The sequence below is a fragment of the Acomys russatus genome, chromosome 9, assembly GCF_903995435.1.
Source record: "Acomys russatus chromosome 9, mAcoRus1.1, whole genome shotgun sequence".
Classification (NCBI taxonomy): Eukaryota; Metazoa; Chordata; class Mammalia; order Rodentia; family Muridae; genus Acomys; species Acomys russatus.
Window position 1 is genome coordinate 47,654,531 of NC_067145.1, and position 20,856 is coordinate 47,675,386.

At 36.9% G+C, this 20,856-nt stretch overlaps 1 protein-coding gene across 1 annotated transcript in view; it reads right to left on the reverse strand.

Annotated features, from left to right (window-relative positions):
• The window catches only part of Malrd1 (MAM and LDL receptor class A domain containing 1), a 641,297-nt gene that overhangs the window by 423,100 nt on the left and 197,341 nt on the right, over positions 1 to 20,856 (reverse strand). The window contains exons 19-20 of the mRNA XM_051151281.1: positions 8,799 to 8,975; positions 5,803 to 5,965 (exon numbers count right to left, since the gene is read on the reverse strand). Coding sequence (XP_051007238.1) covers positions 5,803 to 5,965; positions 8,799 to 8,975 — 340 coding nt within the window. The remainder of the gene's footprint in view (positions 1 to 5,802; positions 5,966 to 8,798; positions 8,976 to 20,856) is intronic.

Consider the following 20,856-nt stretch of genomic DNA (forward strand, 5'->3'; position numbering starts at 1 on the left):
CATTGCATGACACCTCCAAACCCACATCATTCCAAACATGTCTAAACTCCAGAGAACTGTGTGACACTCAAGCCCAGTGTTGACTCAGTGGTGCACTGTTAAACTGATAGTAATTTCGAGATAAACTCATCTGAAAAAAAAAAACGGTTCCAGACAAACTCCCAACTACCTAGTAGTTTCTGGAGAATAAAAGGATATAGATTCATCTTCCTATTGCATTTTCCTCTCTTCCTTTTCCCTCTTTCTCCTCCACCCACTCTGCCCTGTTTCCTTCTCCTTTGCTTCCTTTTCTTTCTCTTCCATCTTGTTCTTCTCCTTTGTTTCTTCCAGCTCCTCAACAGATCACAATTCCTTCTCAAAAAATACCAAGAAAATAAATTTTCTTCTAAATGTTCTTTCTATTCATAATATAAAGAAAATGAGATTTCATCCAACCTCACTTTAAGGAAAATGGGCAAATTTTAGGTGACTTTTATGTAAATCTTATTTTATTACTTTGACGAGTTATAGTCAGGAATATTCCTTTCTTATTGCCTTGTGGCAGTCTTGGGAGGACATCTTGCCAGATCTTAAGCTTTATACATGGTAAACGCCCTCCCCAGCTTCTTGTTGTATATACATAGCCTTAAAAAATGGTAATCAGCTATCAAATTCATATGGAACAAATCAACTAGCTATATGAAATGGTGACATGCTTCTGAAAACAAATACAAAATAAAAATGCAACTTTAATTTCACATCATAGAATTCATTTCAGATGTACAAATTTTGTACTTGCTTATGAAAAGCAAACTCAACTGTGGAGTATCATTCTATTAAACATTATGTTATTTTCATGATGAAAAGCACACATTTTTAAGATCTTGTCTAGGACTCCAATATTCAGTGAAAAGTTCCCTACATATTCCCACCACAGCATGAATTATCTAGACTTTTTAATCACCTCATTAAATGTTTAAAGTGGAAGAATATTTTGAAATATATGAACTGCCTTTTTCCTCCTGTGTTTGCCTGGAAATGATCTTTCCTGCACTGAGCCAGAAGCGAGATTTTCTGCCTCACATAGAGCTTGGGGAGCAAGATGGAAGGGAAGGATAATTGCCACAATCTTTTTTAATTCTTAAAGCTGGTCTTGAAAAATTCTTTTGAGATAATGGCTTTGAAAACTGCTTTTGTGTTTCCAGAGTCACACACAAAGAGGAAGGGGAAAGAAAGGCATTCTCTAAATAGGCAAAGCTTCCCTTCAATAATGCACAAAATTTGGAAAAGTGAGCATGAAGCTGACTGTAAGCTATAGAATGGGTGAGACAACCTCTTTTGGCTGAGGATGGAGCCCGGAGAAAAGCTGAGAAAGACACAAGAAAGAAGATGTGGGCTTGAGGCCACTGCCTTCTTCAAGGCTGATGGTCATGTGGGTATAGAAAATTCAACAGCATCTGTTAAGTGTCCTCCTTTAAAATGAATTTAATTTTGTGCTTTATCTCCTTGTGGAGACTTATTGTGGGCCAGACAGCTGACGACAATACAACAGATTGGGAAATGTAGTGCCTGGGACTCCTCCAGGATTTTGTAGCTTATTGTAAGTGGGAGGGTGGGGACACATAGAAAACAGCTGCTGGCTTATATAATATATGACATAATCCCATTTACACTTTCATTACTCCTATGTACAGTTCTAATTTAGTCCCTTTTTTTTCCTTTGTAGCAATATACTTTCATAATATCACAGGCTTCATTTACACACATAATAGATGCTTCTTGGAATTTCTATTGACTTTAAGTCAGAAGGAAGCATAACCCAACACCATTAGGGATTTCAATCTGTTGCAGCTATGCTCTTACCATTTAAATTGAACGATGGCAAAACAAACCCCTTTACCAGAAGAAATATACAAAAGAAAGCTCAGAAAACAAGGAAAAAAATTAAACCTAAAGACATTGCTAGATTCTAAACACGTGATGACTTCCTGTGAATACAAGACCACTCTGACCAGAGAGATCAGGGATGGAGTAACACCTTTTCTTGAGGCACCAGCCATGGAAAGCTAGAATGTCTTTCAACCTTAAGTTGGAAACTATAACTAACATAAACCGAGGTTCCTTTTCTGGGCTGCAGCTAGGTTTCCCTGAATTCTGACTGACAAAAGGATGATAAGGGAAGATTGCAGGCCATGAGCACTGGGCTACATCTGTGGACTAGACAGTTGGACAAATGTTAGCTACTGAGCTCTGAAAAAAAAGACCAAAATAAATATTGAAAAGCAACAAAAATGACATGGCAGAAGCTCAATTAAAATAAGGTTTAAGATGATTTTAAAGTGACCATGAATAAGAACGTTTCATAGAAAACAAAAAAAAAAAATAAAATAAAAGCTTGAAACAATATGGAAAAGTTGGTAACGTGGGAAAATATTATGGTTATAATGACTGGCAAATTACGTTGTCATTTAAGAAAAAACTCATATACTCACCTGAATCAAACTATAACATTCCTCCCCTGACTTGTTAAATTTTCAGGCTTTTCTCTCTAGGTCAAATTAATATTCCAAATAGTGTATTAGATTCTGACTACTACAAACAAGCCCTATTGCAAGGTAGCTATAGTAATTGTACTCAAACTGAATAACTACATAACTTTCAGGTTGGAAAGATTTTGTCCTAAGTATAGCATGTGAGGAACAAAACATCAGAGAAAGTCACATTTAACCATTAACAATTAGAAAGTATCCTTATTTTAAAGATCACCATGGAGACTTACTAGAAGGTGATGAATTCATCATCTGACAGTTGAGTTTCATCTTAGGTTTCAGTTCACTTGTCTAGTTAACTTTTAAGGCGCTTACATTTTAACATAACAGATAACCAAAGGGCATCAAATGAAAAAAATCTCCACTATTCAAAGAGATACACAAACAGTAAGGGAGCATAAAGAAGACAGATAATACAGAAAATGCAGACTTAGCCCAGGATAGGAAGGCACAATGTTTAGAGTCCCAGGGATTTTGCACTTCATATGGTAGATGAGGAGCAAGCCTAGAAAAAGAATTCTGTGGCAGGACAGAGGGGAATTCAAAGGACATTCTGGCAAGGAGCTTCAGTGAAAACTTTTCTAGAAAAAAAAACAAAAAACAAAACAAGGATCTGGGAAGATGAGTTATCTTGTATACTTAAAAGAGTACATTAAATAAATCACAAAGAAAATGAAGGATAAGGCCACTATTATTTTCAGTTTTTAAAAAAATGTATAAATAATTTAATATCCAGCTAATGACTGTAAAAAGGTACGATATGATGAACTATAGTAAATAAATGGAATCGCCAGGTATGAGGCATACACCCATAGTCCTAGCACTGGGGAGACAGAGGCAAGTGCACTTCTATGGCTTGTGGTCAACCTGGTCTTTATAACAAGGTCTGGACCATCCAAAAGCACACTGTGAGACCCTGCACCTCCTATAGAAAACAAAACACACACACACACACACACACACACACACACACACATACACACACACATACACACAAATAAAAAAAAACGAAGACAAAGTTAAATGAAATCATATACTAATATAACAGAAAGATGGACAATAAGAACAGGAAATAGGAAAATAGGATGTCTATTTATTTTAATAAAAATTAATACCCTTTCTTAATGAAGACATGGTTATAGAATATGAGAGCATGCCTTTTTAAAAATATGAACTAACAAGTGCCCACCCAATAAAAGAATGGGTGTACAATTATACAATCTTAGAACAGATTATGGTCTATCCAGGATATTGGGTTAGGTTACTGCAAATGGAAGGGCTTAGTCATCATGAGACTGTCCGTTTTCCTTCACATTTTTTTTTAATTACCCATGTAGTCACTGTCATGCAATTAATTTGTAAAATGCAATATATGTAAAATAAAAAGGAATCCAAGAGACAAGATGGTTGTTATACTAACTATAATGTTTCCCTTCAAAGATATAAAATATTCACAGATTGAAAAATGAGAAATATTACAGTGAACAAATTGTTTAGTGGTGAATATAATAAAGAAAAATTGCATTTGCCATCTGGTTTGCCCTTGCTCTGTCTGTCTAAGAGTCCTCTCTTTCAGCACCTCAGCACTGTTTGTTTGTCCTCCATGCAGAAAAAGGCTCCCTATCACATAGTAATCCCTTCTGTTTCGTCTTTGTCTGTAGTTGTGTGCTAGGCTTTACATCATTGCTTCACTGAGGCCATCCCAGTAAGAACTGAACTCACATTTTATCATTTGTCCATCTTTCATTAAAGCAATGTTTCTCAGAAGAAGAAAAAAAAAAACACTACATCCCCTTACATTCTTACAGCTAATATGATTATAGAAAATAAAATCAATTGGGAAGTCTAAGAATTGGGATCAGATTACAAATTATGAAATGACCCTTCAGTAAAATACAAATTAAGTCATAGAAAATACTTAATGGCATGATTTACCAAACACTTGACAAACTATGCTCATAGGTCTATAAGGAAAGTCTGGATATTTGCCTGTGTTCATAGGTATATGAAATACAAAACAATGAGAAAGGGAGAGGGAAAGGAAATTAAATTAATTGATAAGGAAAATAGATCCAGCTGGGCGTGGTGGTGCACACCTTTAATCCCAGCACTTGGGAGGCAGAGGCAGGAGGATCGCTGTGAGTTCGAGGCCAGCTTAGTCTACAGTGTGAGTCTAGGACAACCAAGGCTACACAGAGAAACCCTGTCTAAAAAAACCAAAAAAAAAAAAAAATAGATCCATAAAAAGATAGATAACAGAACAATGGAAGACATTCAGAGAGAAAAATGCTGAGTAGATTTTACTTTGTGTGTGTGTGTGTGTGTGTGTGTGTGTGTGTGTGTGACAGAGAGAGAAAGAGAGGGAAAGAGAGAGAGATGGTGTTTAGGTGTACACACAAAGGTTACACATGCAACTGTGTGCATGTATGTGCGGAGGCCATAGGTTAACTACATATTCTTTCTCAGAACATCATCTAGCGTTTTTGCTTGTTTCTTTGTTTCTTTGTTTTTGTTTTGTTTTTGAGACAAGTCCTTCCCTAGCCTGGAACTTTCCACAAAGGCTTTCCAGGCTAGCCAGCGAGCCACAAAGATCTACCTGTCTCTGCTTCATAAGCATTTTTACTGAGTGAGATATCTCATTAGCCTCAATGTTTTTAAACAACATATTAGCAGCAGTTTTTATGCTAGAAATGTAGATCAGTGGCAGAGTGTTTGATTAGAATGTTGAAGGCCATCAGCAGAGGCAAACATTAATTAAATTAATTAACAATTTGCTAAAAATTAACAAATTGCTAAAAAAAAATCAAATTGCTGAGCTTCTCACAGAGAGAGGATAGTAAAATATTGTATAATTTCTTTGCTTTAATGTTTATGTTTGTGTCTAGTTTTTATGGTATTCACAGAACTACCATTTGATTTTAGGTGTGTGTGTGTGTGTGTGTGTGTGTGTGTGTGTGTGTGTGTGTGTGTATTATTACTCTATGAATGTATGTGTGTATGTGTGCAGACAGATGCTTACATACAATGGTGTGCCTGTGGATGTTGAACAGGAACTGAGTCTCTCGTTACATCATGTATGTCCTGGAAATTGAACTCATGTCAACATGGTTGGCAGCAAATGCCTTTACCCAGTGAGGCACCTTGTCAACCTAATTTCTTGCTTTTAAAGACTTTTTTTCCTGGTAGAGTATGAAAAAAAAAATGCATGCAACTCTCTTGTTCTTGGACACTACATTAGTCCTACGAAACACTGTGGAAATATGGAGCCACTTACTTTGTGTGATCTACTGCTGGTCTGTGGGTTTCTTCCCCGTGATGAATGCTGATCCCATTGCTGAGTCCCCACCTGAATGTATTTGAATCATGGAGTGACTTGGCTGGTTTCGGCTGGTACCATTTACAAAGGTTTTTCTCTTCAAATGTACAAACCTCCAGCACTCAAATAAAATGGAACAAAGACAAGATGAGCAAATCCCAATGAACATGGCAAGAAGAGGCGTATACTCTGCAGCACTTTCTTATACTTGGATTTAAAAATCATACTATGAGGAATGTCTGTTCATGAGGCTGCATGTGTGTATCCCCGCCTCCTTCTCTGTCTCTGTCTCTCTCTGTCTCTGTCTCTCTGTGTCTCTCTATCTCTCTGTCTCTCTCTCTGTCTCTCTCTCTGTCTCTCTCTCTCTCTCTCTCTCTCTCTCTCTCTCTCTCTCTCTCTCTCTGTCTCTGTGTGTGTGTGTGTGTGTGTGTGTGTGCGTGCGTGTGTGTGTGTGTTTCCCTGTGGGTACATGGTACAGATCATCCTTGGGTGCTGTTTCTCAGGGTCTATCTAACTTACTTTTTGAGGTAGGATCTTGCATTTCTCCTTCTATGTATTAGTCAGGTGGGGAGAGCTGGTCAGCCTGCCTCAGTGAGTCTTAACCTTCCCAGCTCTGGATCTCTGGGCTTACAAGACTAAGCTGTCACACCTGACTCGTATGTGGGTTCTGGGAATCTAGCACAGGACCTCATGTGTACTCAGCCAGCACTTTACCAACTGGACCATCTGCCCAGCTCCTGTGCAGTAACTTTTAAGCACTGATAAAGTATTTCGGCAAACATTTTATATAATCACAAAAAAAAAAAATGTTTTAAAAATAGAGGTTCAAAAAAATAAAAATAAAAATAGAAGTTCATTTGTATTTCAATCTCCACAGAAAGTATAATACGGGAATAAATGCATACATCAACAGTGTGTTCTCTCCAGGAGGTGAGATGTTAATTAGCTCCTAGAGTATCTGTCTCCCATTTCTTCCTAGTCAGCACTTCTGCTCCTTGTATGACATTTGAGCTCTAACCCTGACTCTTCCATGTCCACAGTAATATACTACTTGACTTCTGATCAGTCCTAGAAGATGTCAGTGAAAATTAAAAAGCATTTGACTTCAAAACAATGTGATTTACAGTAACATTTATAGAGGGTCTAATATCTTAAATGTTTTTAAGACTCTTGTAATGGTTGTGTCCTGCTATAAAAAATTAGAATTCCATTGCTTTTCATGTGAAAACATTTTCTAAATTCCTTCTCCTTTTTCCCTTCCTTCTCTTGGTGACCGTGCACATGTATCTATGCTAAAAACAGCACTACTTGAGTAAAAATAGAATCAACTCAATGAGTTCTTATGTGTGCTACAGAAAACCTGCTATCAACTGGGTTTCTGGGTTCATTAATACCTGTGGCATGCCACAGTTGAAAATCTTACATATAGAAGTTAATACAAACTCTAACAAGGAAAGACATCCCTGCAAAATAATCCTTTTTCAAAATGTGCAGTGATTCATTGCATTTGGATGTTAAACTCTGATGTTAATATATGTTGTGTGTATTTATCTTGTGATGAGAGTATTTTCTAGAGATACTATTATGTGCAACTGGTTAGGTTAGTGTAAACCTTTAGAACTCTTAGTGCTTACACTTATTGTGTGCCTTCAAATGAGAAAGACTGAATAGCACATCTTCTATCTAATTATCTTTTATTTATGATACATGATACAGTGTAAGTCCCAGGATACCTTGAAGGAGTCACAGCCATCTCATTTATGGAGTGCACTAGTTTTGAGTTTATCACCTATTTAGTCTAAATGTGTGGTACAGTTGTTCATTAAGACTTACTCTTTTCTGAGTTAAAGTGAAAAACTTTTACTATTCATCTTTTAATTAAGTAATTTATTCAGCTCACATCTCAGTTGTTATACCCTCACTTGTATCTTCCTGTTCCCCCTTCCCTCCCTGTTTCACCCTATTCCCCTCCCCTAGGCCTGTGATTGAAGGGGATCTACTCCCCTACCAAGTTCTTAAACCCTAAAACTTATTGACCCAGGGATGAAACAGATGAGGGCTTCACTCTGCTTTGTGTCATTGGTGTGTTTGTAACCCTTAACACGAAGACTTTTGATCAATGCTGCAGTAGGATGCACTCGCATACAAGTGGCTTAACGCATAGGAGGAAGTGCTGCTTAGTATTTGCTCTGTCTGTCTGCTTTCACTCCCCGGCATGTGCGAATTTTGCTCCTTCCATCTGCGTCTTTGACTTCAAAGTTCAATGTTAAATTAGTACTTCGTCACTGATCCACTTAGGAGAGGTATGAATTGGCAGGTAGCAGTAAATGAGAATCATATTTTGCCAAGACATGGGAACATGGCTTACATGTATTAAAATTGTTCTTGTTATAAACTCAATATATTTGTTACATTATTCTTTATTTTTGTGTGCATTTGCCTATGGGAAAGATGAAATAGCTAATCTAATTCAGGTATATCATAGTCTCCCATTCCTAAATACTTCTCACTTGACAATATAGGAATTCCCAAGGGAAAATGGCTGCAGAAGATCTACACTTCATGAAAATGATCACTTTTATCTAAAACATTCAATAATGGCACTTACTATTCAGATCAATGGAAATATATGTTAGTAATTATATCACAATTTTATGTACATAATTCATACATGAATAAACATCCCTAAGCCATTCTGAAAACTCTGAAATGGTAAGCTGTAAAATGCTGAGTTATGTCAGTACATATTTCTCTCTATTTTGGATCTATGTACATATTCATTACAGTATTTTTTATTTTTATGTGCATTTGAAACAGCTAGTCTAAGTCAAGTAATTATAGTGCCCCATGCCTAAATACTTCTCACTTGACAATATAGGAATACCTAAGGTGGGAACGGATCACAAAACGGCAGTTTTATATTTAAAATATGCAAGAGCTGAGAATTCACCTACCACAAGATGCTTCATCTGATTTGTCAGGGCAGTCGTATCTGAAGTCACATTTCTGAATTTTTCCAACACAGTGACCATTAGATCTACAGACAAATTGCTCATCTGTACAGTTGTGTGGAGGCAAGGTCACTGGAACTGAAGTTTCTGGTGGACTTGGAATGTCCATTGGCAAGTTTCCTTGAGGAGAAATAAGACAGAGGCATCACATAGCATACCTTGTAGTTATCTTAAATGTTTGTTTTTCAAAATTGAGATTTCTAATTAGGCTACACATTTATTTTATGAGAGATATTTGATAATATTATTCTGTTAAATTCATTTAAGCATTTAAAATGGGACTCTGTCTTAGCAAAGACAGAAAGCTTGAGTATTTTTTTAATCACAAAAGGAGGTGAAAGATTTTATTTAAAAAGAAAAGTGATTGATGAGTGGAGAGTAGGATAGGACTTTCTCACGTACTCTGGTGCCTCACATTTGACCATGTCCCCTGGAGGGGGAGACCTGGTGGCACTCAGAGGAAGGACAGCAGTTTACCAAGAAAAGACTTGATACCATATGAGCATATACAGGGGGAGATAATCCCCCTCAGGAACAGTCATAGGCGAGGGGAATAAGGGGGAAAGGGGAGGGAGGGAAGAATGGGAGGACACAAGGGATGGGATAACCATTGAGATGTAACAAGAATGAATTAATAATAAAAAAAAAAAAAAAGGAAAGAAAGCATGAGAAAAAAAAGAAAAAAAAAAGGAAAGTTAAATAAAAAGAAAGCTAAAGAAAATGTCTTGGGAAAGGAGGAGGAGCCAACACAGTGGTAAGTGCTAACATCTGGAGCCAGAGCAAAGGTCTTAGTGGCCATCAAATATGATACATAAAACAAAATATATACACAACTTTATTCTTTTGGAGACCTCATAAATCTGTAGCTATTTTTGTTGGGTCAAGTTTTTAGGGACAAATCCAAACCAGAAGTCCTTTTTTTCTAAAATATTTTTTAAAGTAAGTTCATTTCTTTTTAAAATATAGAAAGTAAAACAAATTTATAGAAGTGTATTAATTTTATTAAGGTATTTGATAAAACATCCTAGTGACAACTCTGCATTATGTAGTAGTAGATACTGCAAAGTCTAAGGCAAATGATGATGCAAACAAATATCCCCTACTGGCAGTAGCATCAGATGTACATTGTAATAGTTCCATGGGGTACACTGATGATGGAAAGGATGACTCTCTTCACACATGTCTATTTAACCTGCACAATTACCAGACTGTGGTGGGGGGGGGGGGACATGCTCACTCTCACAGGCAAGTGAAGGGATAGAGTAAATACATGTATAAGACATCTTAGAAATGTGAGGCCAAAATTAACACTTAGAGTATAGTACATTTATCAGGACAAAATTTGAAGGAGAGAAAGTCTTTATAGGCAATGGAAGGATAATATGTGTGATGCAAGATGGGTAGACTGGACTTCTTTGGTTTTCCTTGTTTTTAATACAATGAGAGTTAGGAATGAGTACATTTTCATATGGTAAGAATGTACACTGTTGAGCCATTAAAAATGGAAGTTCAAAATAGTATCTATCTGTTGAAAAAGAGTCACTGGGACAAAATGTCTGGAATAAATCCAAGAAGCTGTGGAGAAATAACAAGATATGAAACTTCTATGCCAAGATGTATTATTTCTTAATATTACTTTGGAGAATGCACGGGAAGTGGCCTTGACATGGAGGAACCCAAACAGTCCCACGATTTCTGTCATATGGGAAAGTAATAAACCAAAGCAAAGATGCTGGGGCACAGGAAACAAAAGCATGATCTGTACTAAAGAACTAGGATCAACGGGACTTGGTATTTTGACTATTGTTGAAAATTTATGGAATGCCTAATAACAGTACTTCATTTCATAGCTAACGTTCTGAGACAATTAAAAACTAAGACAGAAGTATATGACAGGTGAGAAGATTAAAACACCAAAGTTTATGACATGAACTCAACGCTGGAGAAAATGGTGCATATAAAGAGATAAATGGTCTACATTGGAACCACAGAAACCAGAGCATCCCACAATATCCCTGAATGAAAAGATAGCATATACAGGGGGAGGAGGTCACAGTCATAGGGGAGGGGAGTAAGAGGAAAATGGGAGGGAGCAAGGAATGGGGAGATACAAGAGATGGGATAACAATTGACATGTAATATGAATAAATTAATAAAATATATTATAAAAAAGAAAAGATAGCAAGTAAGTACTGAGTGATCTTAAGTTTTTATCTCAATAGAGCTCATAAAAGGAAAGAGTAACTGAGGAACCAGAAGCACACACTCAAGTTCTTTTTGCAGAATCATTGATCTATTGCTGCTATTTCCCCAGGAAATGTTCAGAAAAGTGAAGAAATGGCAGGAATAAAGGACTATTGAATGCAGGCTATGGATGAAGACAGATGACAATCAAAGAAATTGTGCTCTGCTGTAATAGAGATTAGTAATATCATTAATAATTATGTGGCTTACACTATAATCCAAAATCTAGAAGATATGTAAATGAGAAGGAAAGAGCTTGTAATAAAAAAGAGATATTTTCCCTCACAAGATATCAATTCAATATTAATGGATCAAGAAGAAAAGTCATAGCAGGGAACAAGTTCACTCTCCCGTAGATGAAAATGCTGACATAACAAGAATAAATTAATAAAAAAAATAAATAAATAAATAAAAGAAAATGCTGACATTAAACAGTACACGTTAGAGAAAAACTTTCATCAACCACTAAACTCAGATGAATCTGATTTCATAAAATTTGAGAAAAAAATAACAATAAAATGATTTAGTGTTTGAAATGTTGATAATTTTAAGGGGACTACATGGTTTGAATCAAAAGGAGCAATCATTAAGCTTAATGATTGTTATTTCAAGGTAAAGTTAATCAAGATTGCTGTAGAAACCCTCTCTAAATTATCTGAAGTTTTTGTTTCTGTGGCTTTCAGGCAACTGCAGTCTGAAGACACTAAAAAGAAAGTTCCAGAGTTTTAAATTGCACATTATTCTGAGAGGCATGATGAATTAGTGGATCATTCTGCTCTTCCTGGTTAGGAAAGGAATCAGTCTTTGCCCAGCTTGTCCACGGCATATAACACCATATAACCCATTAGTCACGTTAGTACTCATCTCAGTTATCAAAATGACTGTCATAGTATCAATTGTGTCACAACTTAGCACTTGTGATCAAGTTCTCCTTAGTACAATAAATAACATGCCCAAAACACAGCAATAAAAAATAGGAAATTCAGGTGTGCCAAGGAAAACACGCAGAGGTGTGAAAATGTCTAAGTTCTGACGTGATAGTAGAAAATAAAAATTTGTGCTTAAATCGCTGAGATCTATGCTGAGAACAAAGTTGCCATTGCAGAAGGTTTAATACAGAAGGCAAAACCTGTGTAATCTCTGCAGTCACATTTTAAATAGGAAAAGTAGTATTCAGAGTGCGTGATAAGTGTTCGGTCAATACGGAAATTTGCAAGCATAAGAAATGAACAGAAAATGTTTATTCCCACTAAAAACAGTGATATTAAGCACTACGCTTGACAAAAATGATTCCCTACAATGAAGGGAAATGAACCCTTTATTAAAGGGGAAATACAGTTACACAGATTCAGGGATAGGTTGGTACTGATCTCACGCAAATCACTGGAGAAGCTGTGCTTGCCAATAAATGAGCTGCTGGCACGTTCATGGGTGAGCTGATGAAGATGATTATGGAAAAAGAACAATCCCAAAAAAATCTTAACTAGGGTAAAATTATGCTTTTTAATGAAGCTTTCTAATAGGTCTATATCTATTAGAGTGCAAAGGAGCAACTTAGGCATAGAATGCAACAGAAATGACCTTGCTATAATATGGCAACTGTGCAGCGTACATAGCTAAGCCAGAAAGAATATAGAGTGAATAGCCCACACATTCTCAAACAAAAATGAGAATTATCTTCCCCAATCCTGACTACATAATTATAAATTATGGGTGACAGCTATCTCGTGTATGGGAAGTTTCCATTAAGGTTCTAGTCCAGAAGTGGAGAACTATTTGAAACAGGAAGGAATAGAATTAAACACTTTATTAAATAATGTATCTAGACATTCAGAGTCTATTGACCATGAAAATAAAAATCATCCAAAAGCTGATCATCCAAACCACAAGCAGGTGTGAAAGGATTTCTTTCAAAGATATTAAAAAACACACAAATGTGTTAACCGACAAATAGAAAGCATCTGTAGTGTCATTTGCAGATGAAGACAAAGATCCTCTGCAGCACTGAGAAGAACTAAAACCAAAGATGGGGCTGGGAAGAGAGTTCATGTGTAATATGCACACACAGGCCTGAGGACCAGAGTTCAGTCCTCAGAACCTGCCATTTTAAGAGCCTGCCATGGCATTGTTTTCCTGTTATTCCAGAATTGGATAGGCAGAGAGAGGCTGGTTCCCTAATACTCACTGGCCAGCCAGCCTAGCTGTACTGAGGAACTCTAGGCTCAGCAAAGGATCCTGTTTTCTCAGACAAGGTAACTAGAGATTGGGAAAGACACATAGCATTGACCTCTGGGCTGCACATGCACAAGTGCACATACATGTGCTCATACTCAATCTAACAACTATGCACAGATAAAAGCCAATAACTCCTGACAGCACTGCTCTACCAAATAAGGCTAGAAACAAATGAGCAATTAACAAATAACATTCTTCCTCTATGAAGATCTGAGCCATCTTTCATATGTGCTTGACATTCCATAGATGGCAGCTGAGACTCAGTGACCCAGGGTTACTGGAAGCAAATGACATGTCAGCATTTGACAGTATCCTTATGCTCACATCTTTCATTTCATCTCATGCTGGTACATGAGGAAGGGTGGTGCAGTATCATAGCTATTTTGAAGGAGGGAAAGCAATCATATTCCTATAAACCACTGTATATAATGTTACATTTTTTCTCTTTTAATTTCTTAATATCTTGCCCTGCCAAGTTATCAATTAAAATTTATCATAGATATAAGGAACAGTATACAGAATGAGCAGCCTAAATTTATACACATATTACACACACACACACACACACACACACACACACACACACACACATATATAAATGAAACCATGAACTTGAAAGAGACATTAGGCTATATGGAGGTTTGGAGGGAGAAAGGAGAATGTGTAAATTATGTAATTATATTATAATCTCAAAAATAATTAAAATATATCATAGGTATATAGCATAACACAAAATGCCATGCTTATCTATATTTCTTACGTCCATATTTATATCAACACACCAATTAATCTCTAAGCCCTTTTTGCTTCTCTGTTGTTGTTATAAACACCATAGTTAAAAGCGTTCAGGGAGAGAAGAGTTTATTGGCTTACACATTATAGCTCATCAGCAGGGGCAGCCAAGGCAGGAATCTGGAGCCAGGAACTGAAGCAAAGACTATTGGTAAATGATGTTTATTGGCTTGCTTCCTCTGGCTTGATCAGTTACCTTCTCTGTAGAATGTTAGACCACCTGCCTATACGTGGGTGGCACTACCCACAGTAGTATGGACCCTCCCATGTCAATCATTAGTCAAGAAAATGTTTTACAGGCATACCAGCTAGCCAGTCTGGCATAGGCAATTTCTCCAGAGAGGTTCCCACTTCCCAAGTGATTCTAGTTTGTGACAAGTTTATGAAAATTAACAAGCAGACTCGATATAATTATCTATCTATGTAATTCAATAACTCCTGAGGTTTCAGGCCTTCACTGAGACTCTGGAACACATTACTTGTAGATGTGAAGAGATTGCTATGGTAGATGAAATAATTTACTAAATGTTACAAGACATTCAATGCCCAGATTGCCTTCATATGCTTCACTGGATTATCAATGCAAATTTGTTTGTAGATCATCTCCCTAAAATGTTTAAAGCAAACTCAAAGAGCAATGAACTTAACCATTAAATGGTTTATGACCATTAAATGGGTTATGACTTTGTCTGAGAATGGTTCATTCCTACAGTTTTGTTGAAAACACACTCTGAAGTTAAAATTAATGATGAAAAAGGCATTGAAAATTCTGAGTTGTATATCCTGCATCAGGAATGTCATCCACAAGCAACACACATGCTTAGGTTCATATCAGCATTTATAACAGCATGCTTCTGTGCTGTAGCTCATGGTGGTCCAGATGCTAGATAATACAGCTTTAGTTTAAGACCTGGGCTGTGGAGCTGATGCCCATGGAGATCCATATTGTTTTAACTTAGCAATGTGCTATAAGGTCTACCCCAAGCATCCACTGGAGATACGTTAGTTTGAGAGAGAGACCCTTAATTTGTGTCCCAAGCTCAGGATATTCAAGAAGAATAAAAGCTTAGACAGTCATGAGTCATAAATGGTTTCTTCTTGGCATTATTTTACATTATACATACCTATAGAAAACTGTATCTTCAATTAATCATCTTGAATTCATATATAGAGGCTAAATTTAAAATCACACAAGCACTCCTTGACTACCACTTTAGCACTTGCTGTAGAATGCATACCTGACCACTGCTCTAGATTTGCTAATTTAATTTTTCTTTCATTGTTTTCTGTTTCTATACATGAGCACTTCATGGCGGGACAGAAGCCTCATGAACTAAGTGTCATGGCACAAACACTGTACAATTTCAGAGATTTAACCTCTCTGCACAGAAGAGTCTACAAAGTAGTTGCTCAAACTTTAATGACATTCTCACCTTTTATCTCTTTCAATTATTTTTAAGGATAAATAAATTTAAATATCAATATGTATTAAGAAAATGATATAACATATGAATCATCCCACAAACAATACTAAAGGAATTGTTACTAAATGGTTGCATTACATACTTGTGCTCATGGAAGAGGAAGAAGGGACAGAAGGAAGGAGTAAGAAGATTCAGAGGGAAGAAGAGACACAGGAAAACCTATACACTATTCTGACATCTACTCTTTCCCAAATGCCTCCAGGAAGACTACACATCCACATACTAAACTGTACTATTTTTATGATTCCATATGAAATTTTATGAGTTGATATGATGCATGCAATCTTTGCCCCTTAATGGATATTTAGTACAGCTTAGCACAATGCACTCGGCTCTCATTTGGTCTCCTAAGATTATTAGAAAACAGTATAAAGGATTGCAATTAAACAGCCACCACTTAACTGTCAGTTCTGGAGGATGGGGGATTCAAGGTCATGGTACCAGTAAGCTTGGAAAGAACCAACTTTGTGGTTTGCACATGAACATTTGATCCTTGTGTCCACAATTAATGAGGAGAAAAGAAAAAGCCAACTCTCCTTTGTCGTTTTACATAGGTGCTGTGTGTACTTGTGGATTTTTAGGTCCTAACTATCCTGCAAAGACTCCACATCTTTCTGTGCCCACTCTATGGACTGCTATGGTGCCTATGTGAAACATGCTCACAGTCTCATGTGTTTGAACTCTCATTCTTAGTTGACTGACTGCTGTTTTGGAAGTTTGTGGAAGACTAGAAAAGTATGCTGTAGCTAACAGAAGTGGCTCAGTCAATTGCAAAAGCCTTCAAGGTCATATGCACTTATGTTCCAGAAATATCTCTGCTTCCTGGTCTGTGCCATGCATACTGCTGCTGCAATAAGTTCCTGATGGCAGAGATGAACACCTTGTAGCCATGATGTATTTTGTAAACTATGAACTCAAATAAACCCTCCCTCTCTTAAGTTGTTTATGTTAGGATATTTTAATCATAGTGAAAAGTAATTAGTATAGAAAGCTAATCATAATGTTATTTCTTAATTATACTTTTTAATCATGTGTGTATATGCATGAGTAAACAAGAGTAATGGAAGGCTTATGAATAAAAGGTGTAATGGGGCCATGACTGGCAAAAAGACACACTGGTTAATTTCAGACTTATTTATTTTTATCAATTATGAAGAAATTTCCATTACCTATCCATGTATATATGTTGTATGCATATAAGTATTTACTTTTTGTAAATACTGATATATCTTATTACATAATTTATGGTAAAGGTATTTTTTTTTTTTTTTGGTAAATTACAGACATCTTCAATATGGTCATATAATTTGACATTCTTCCAACAGGAACAGGAGTGTTTGTTTATCTGCATCCTTGCTGGTATGTTGTGTCATTTATATTTTGATTTTGGCTATTCTAAAATCTGTGTAGTATACTACAATATTCTGATTTTCAACCTTAATGATGTATGTATGATAAACATACTATCATTTGCATACTTGTCCCCATTATAACTGTGAGAAAGAATCTGTTCGGATCCTTTGCTTATTTTAAAATTTTAACTCTTTTTATTGGCATATATTATTTATACATACTAGGCTACATTGTGACATTTTAATACATATACCTGCATTTCAACCATTACCCCCTTCTTACTCACTAATTTAAAATTAGGGTTTTGGTACCTAATTCTGAGATATAAAAGTTCCCTGGATGTTTTCAATAACACTCTTTGATCACAAAGGTCCTTTTTCAATGCCTTTCCCAACATGTGGTGTATTTATTTTTCATTCTCTGGTATATTTTAAAGATAAAAAGATTTTAATTTTAATGAAATCCAGATAAGTAATATTTATTATTCAACAGTTCTTCCCTCTTGTTGCTGTACTTAAAATTGTCTATGAGCTCAATGTCCTCTAGATTTGTCATTTTCTAGGAGTTTAAGAGCTCAGTGACTTTTTAAAGGTCCATTTTTAAATTTTTAATTTTCTTAAAACTTATTCAGATTATATTCTGATTGTTATTCCCTCCCTTGTAACTTCCTGTTCCCATGCCTCTTCCCTTCCCTATTCCCTATTTCTACCCTATTTCCCTTCCCTAGACCTCTGACTGAAGGGGACTTCATCCCTGACCATATGACTACAGCTTATCAGGTCTCATCTGAATAGCCTGCTTCCCTTTCCTCGGTGCCTGTAGGGCCTCCTCACCAAGGGGAAGTGATCAAACCTGAGGCTCCAGGATTCATGTTAAAGGCAGTCCCCATTCTGCTCACAACTGTGGAGAATGAGCTGTCCTTTGCCTAGATCTGACTAGGGCGTCTAGGTTTACTTCATGTATTGTCCTTGGTTGGTGCAACAGTTTGTGCAGGGCCCCCTGAGTCCAGATCCACCAGCTTTGATGGTCTCTTTGTGGGGCTTCTGAACCCTCTATATCCTACCATCCTCTCATTCTTCCATACCACTCTCATCATTCCACCTGGAATCCAGTAGGGAGTCACAGCATCTGTCTCAATTCTATGCTGGGTGGAGTCTCTCAGAGGACATCTTTGTTCGTCTAATATCCACTTATAAGTGAGTATATACTGTGTGTGTCTTTCTGTTAGTATCATTATTTCTCAGTTTAGCTTTTGGTTAATTGACCTGTCCTTTGGTGGAAGGGGATGTTGAAGTCTCTGACTATTAATATGTGGGGATCTATGTATGGTGTAAGCTTTATTAATGTTTCTTTTACAAATGTGGGTACGCTTGTATTTGGGACATAGATGATCAGAATGGTGATGTCATTGTGGCTGAGTTTTCCTTTGATGAGTATGAAGTGCCCTTTCTCATCTCTTTTGATTAATTCTGGTTGAAATTCAATTTTATTTGATATTACAATGGCTACTCCAGTTTTCTTCGTGTGTCCATTTCCTTGGAAGACCTTCTTCCAGCCCTTTACTCTCAGGTATGTGTATCTTTGTGGCTGAGGTTTGTTTCTTTTATACAGCAGAATGTTGGGTCCTGTCCCATATACATTCTGTTAGTCTGTGTCCCTTCATTGGAGAGTTGAAACCATTGATATTTAGAGAGATTAATGACCAGTGACTGTTAGGTCATTGTACTTGATGTTGGTTGTGGTAATGTGTTTGTGTGACTGTCTAATTTTTGTTTTGCTAAAGTGAACTTATCTATTTTCTGTGTTTCCCTAGATGTAGTTAGACTCTTTGTGTCGCATTTTTTCCTTTTAGTTTCTTCTATAGGGCTGGATTTGTAGAAAGGTAAGGTTTAAATTTGTTATTGCTGTGGAATATCTTGTTTTCTCCATCTGTGGTTATTGAAAGTTTTTCAGGTATAGAGTCTGGAATGGCATCTATGGCCTCTCAGAGTTTGCAAGACATATGCCCAGGCCCTTCTTGCTTTTATGGTCTCTGGTGAAAAGTCATGTGTGATTGTGATAGGTTTGAAATTGTATGTTACTTGGCCTTTTTCCCTTGCTACTTTTAATACTTTTTCTTTGTACATTTAGTGTTTTGATAATTATGTAGCAGGAGGATTTTCTTTTCTGGTCTACCCCCATTTTGGTGTTCTGTAGGCCTCTTGTATGTTTATAGGCTTCTCTTTCTTTTAATTGTAGACATTTTCTTCTATGAGTTGGTTGAAAATATTTTCTAGGCCTTGGAGGCAGACATCTTCTCTTTCCTCAATTGCTATTATCCTGAGGTTTCATCTTTTCATGGTGTCCTTGATTTCTTGGATGTTTTGTTTCAGGAAATTTTTAGATTTAACAATTTCTTTGATGGTTACATCAAATTCTTCCATTGTATCTTTGCCACATGAAATTCTTTCATCCATGTATTGTATCTGTTTAGCGATGCTTCTTTTGCATTTCCTGTTATTGGTTTCTTTTTTTCCTTTCTAAGTTCTTTCTTTCCAGGCTTCCCTCAGTTTGTGCTTTTATTATTGTTTCCATTTTCATCTTCAGATCTTGAACCATTTTATTGATTTCTTTCACCTGTTTGCCTTTTCCTGAATTTCTTTCATTGATTTATTCATTTCCTCTCCATAGGCCTCTGTCATGGCCTCTCTAAGGGCCTCAATCTGTTTGGCTGTATATTTCTATATTTGTTTATGGATTTCATTCAGTTCTTTCATTATCATCTTCATTAGAAAAGATTTCAGGGAAATTTCTTGTGTTTTAGATGTGTTAGAGTTTCCAGGGCTGATTGCTTTGGGATCTGGAGATGCCATGATATTTTGGCTTCTGATGTTTGTGTTTTTACACTGGCCATTGAAAGCAGCTTGTAGGTGAGTGGATATAGGGTCTCTTCAGGTGGATCAGGCAGGAGACCAGAGATCAGACCTGGGGACTTTCCGTTTATCAGCTGGGTGACCTGAGGTCAGATCTACCTGTTTTCTACACCATGATGTCTCCTCTAAGCAGGAAAACTCAGACACTGGTGTTTTGTAGCCACAATTCCTTCAGAGACACTGAATGCAGGTTTTAAGTGCTTTGCCAGGCATGGGTCTAGTCCTCAAAGCCTACATCCATGCCTATGTGGACCCAGGAACTTTATGAAGATTAGCCAAGTGACTTGGGGGTCAGACCACCTGTGTTCCAGACTGTGGAATCTCCTCTGGGCTAGAAGACACAGATGCTTGTGTTTTTGTGGCCCACATCTTCCTCTGAGGCCCACACCTGGATAGTGTAGGCTACTCTTTGGAGCTTTCCCCCATGCCTGCATGGACTCAGGAACTTTCTGTGGATTAGCGAGGTGGCCCAAGGCTGTACCCACTTGAGCTCTATACAGTGTAGACTCATCTCACCTGGGGATCACGAGCATTGGTGTTTTATGGTTCTCAGTTCCATCCTTAAGTTCCTGTGCAGTCACTGCTGTCCTGCTGACTCAAAAAGATATGAATTCATCCTTCTCCTTGTTGGGTTTTCTTAATACCACATATGAGTGAGTTCAGTGACTTTTACACGTGGTTCTTCAGTCTACTTTGAGTTAATTTTCTGTTAAAGATGCCTGATCTATGTAGAGACTCAATCTTTCCCATAAGATGCTCAATGATTCCAAACACAAAATTTGTTTTAAAAGACTCTTTAAAGATTTTCCCATTTATTTATTTATTTATTTATTTATTTATTTATTTATTTAGAGTCTAATCATAGCCCTCTCTCTCCTCTCTTCCCAGTCCCATGCTCTCAGCCCCTTCACTCATTTCCCCCTTTTTAGAAAAGGCGATGACCCCAATGGATAACAACTCACCCTGGTAGCTCATCATAGC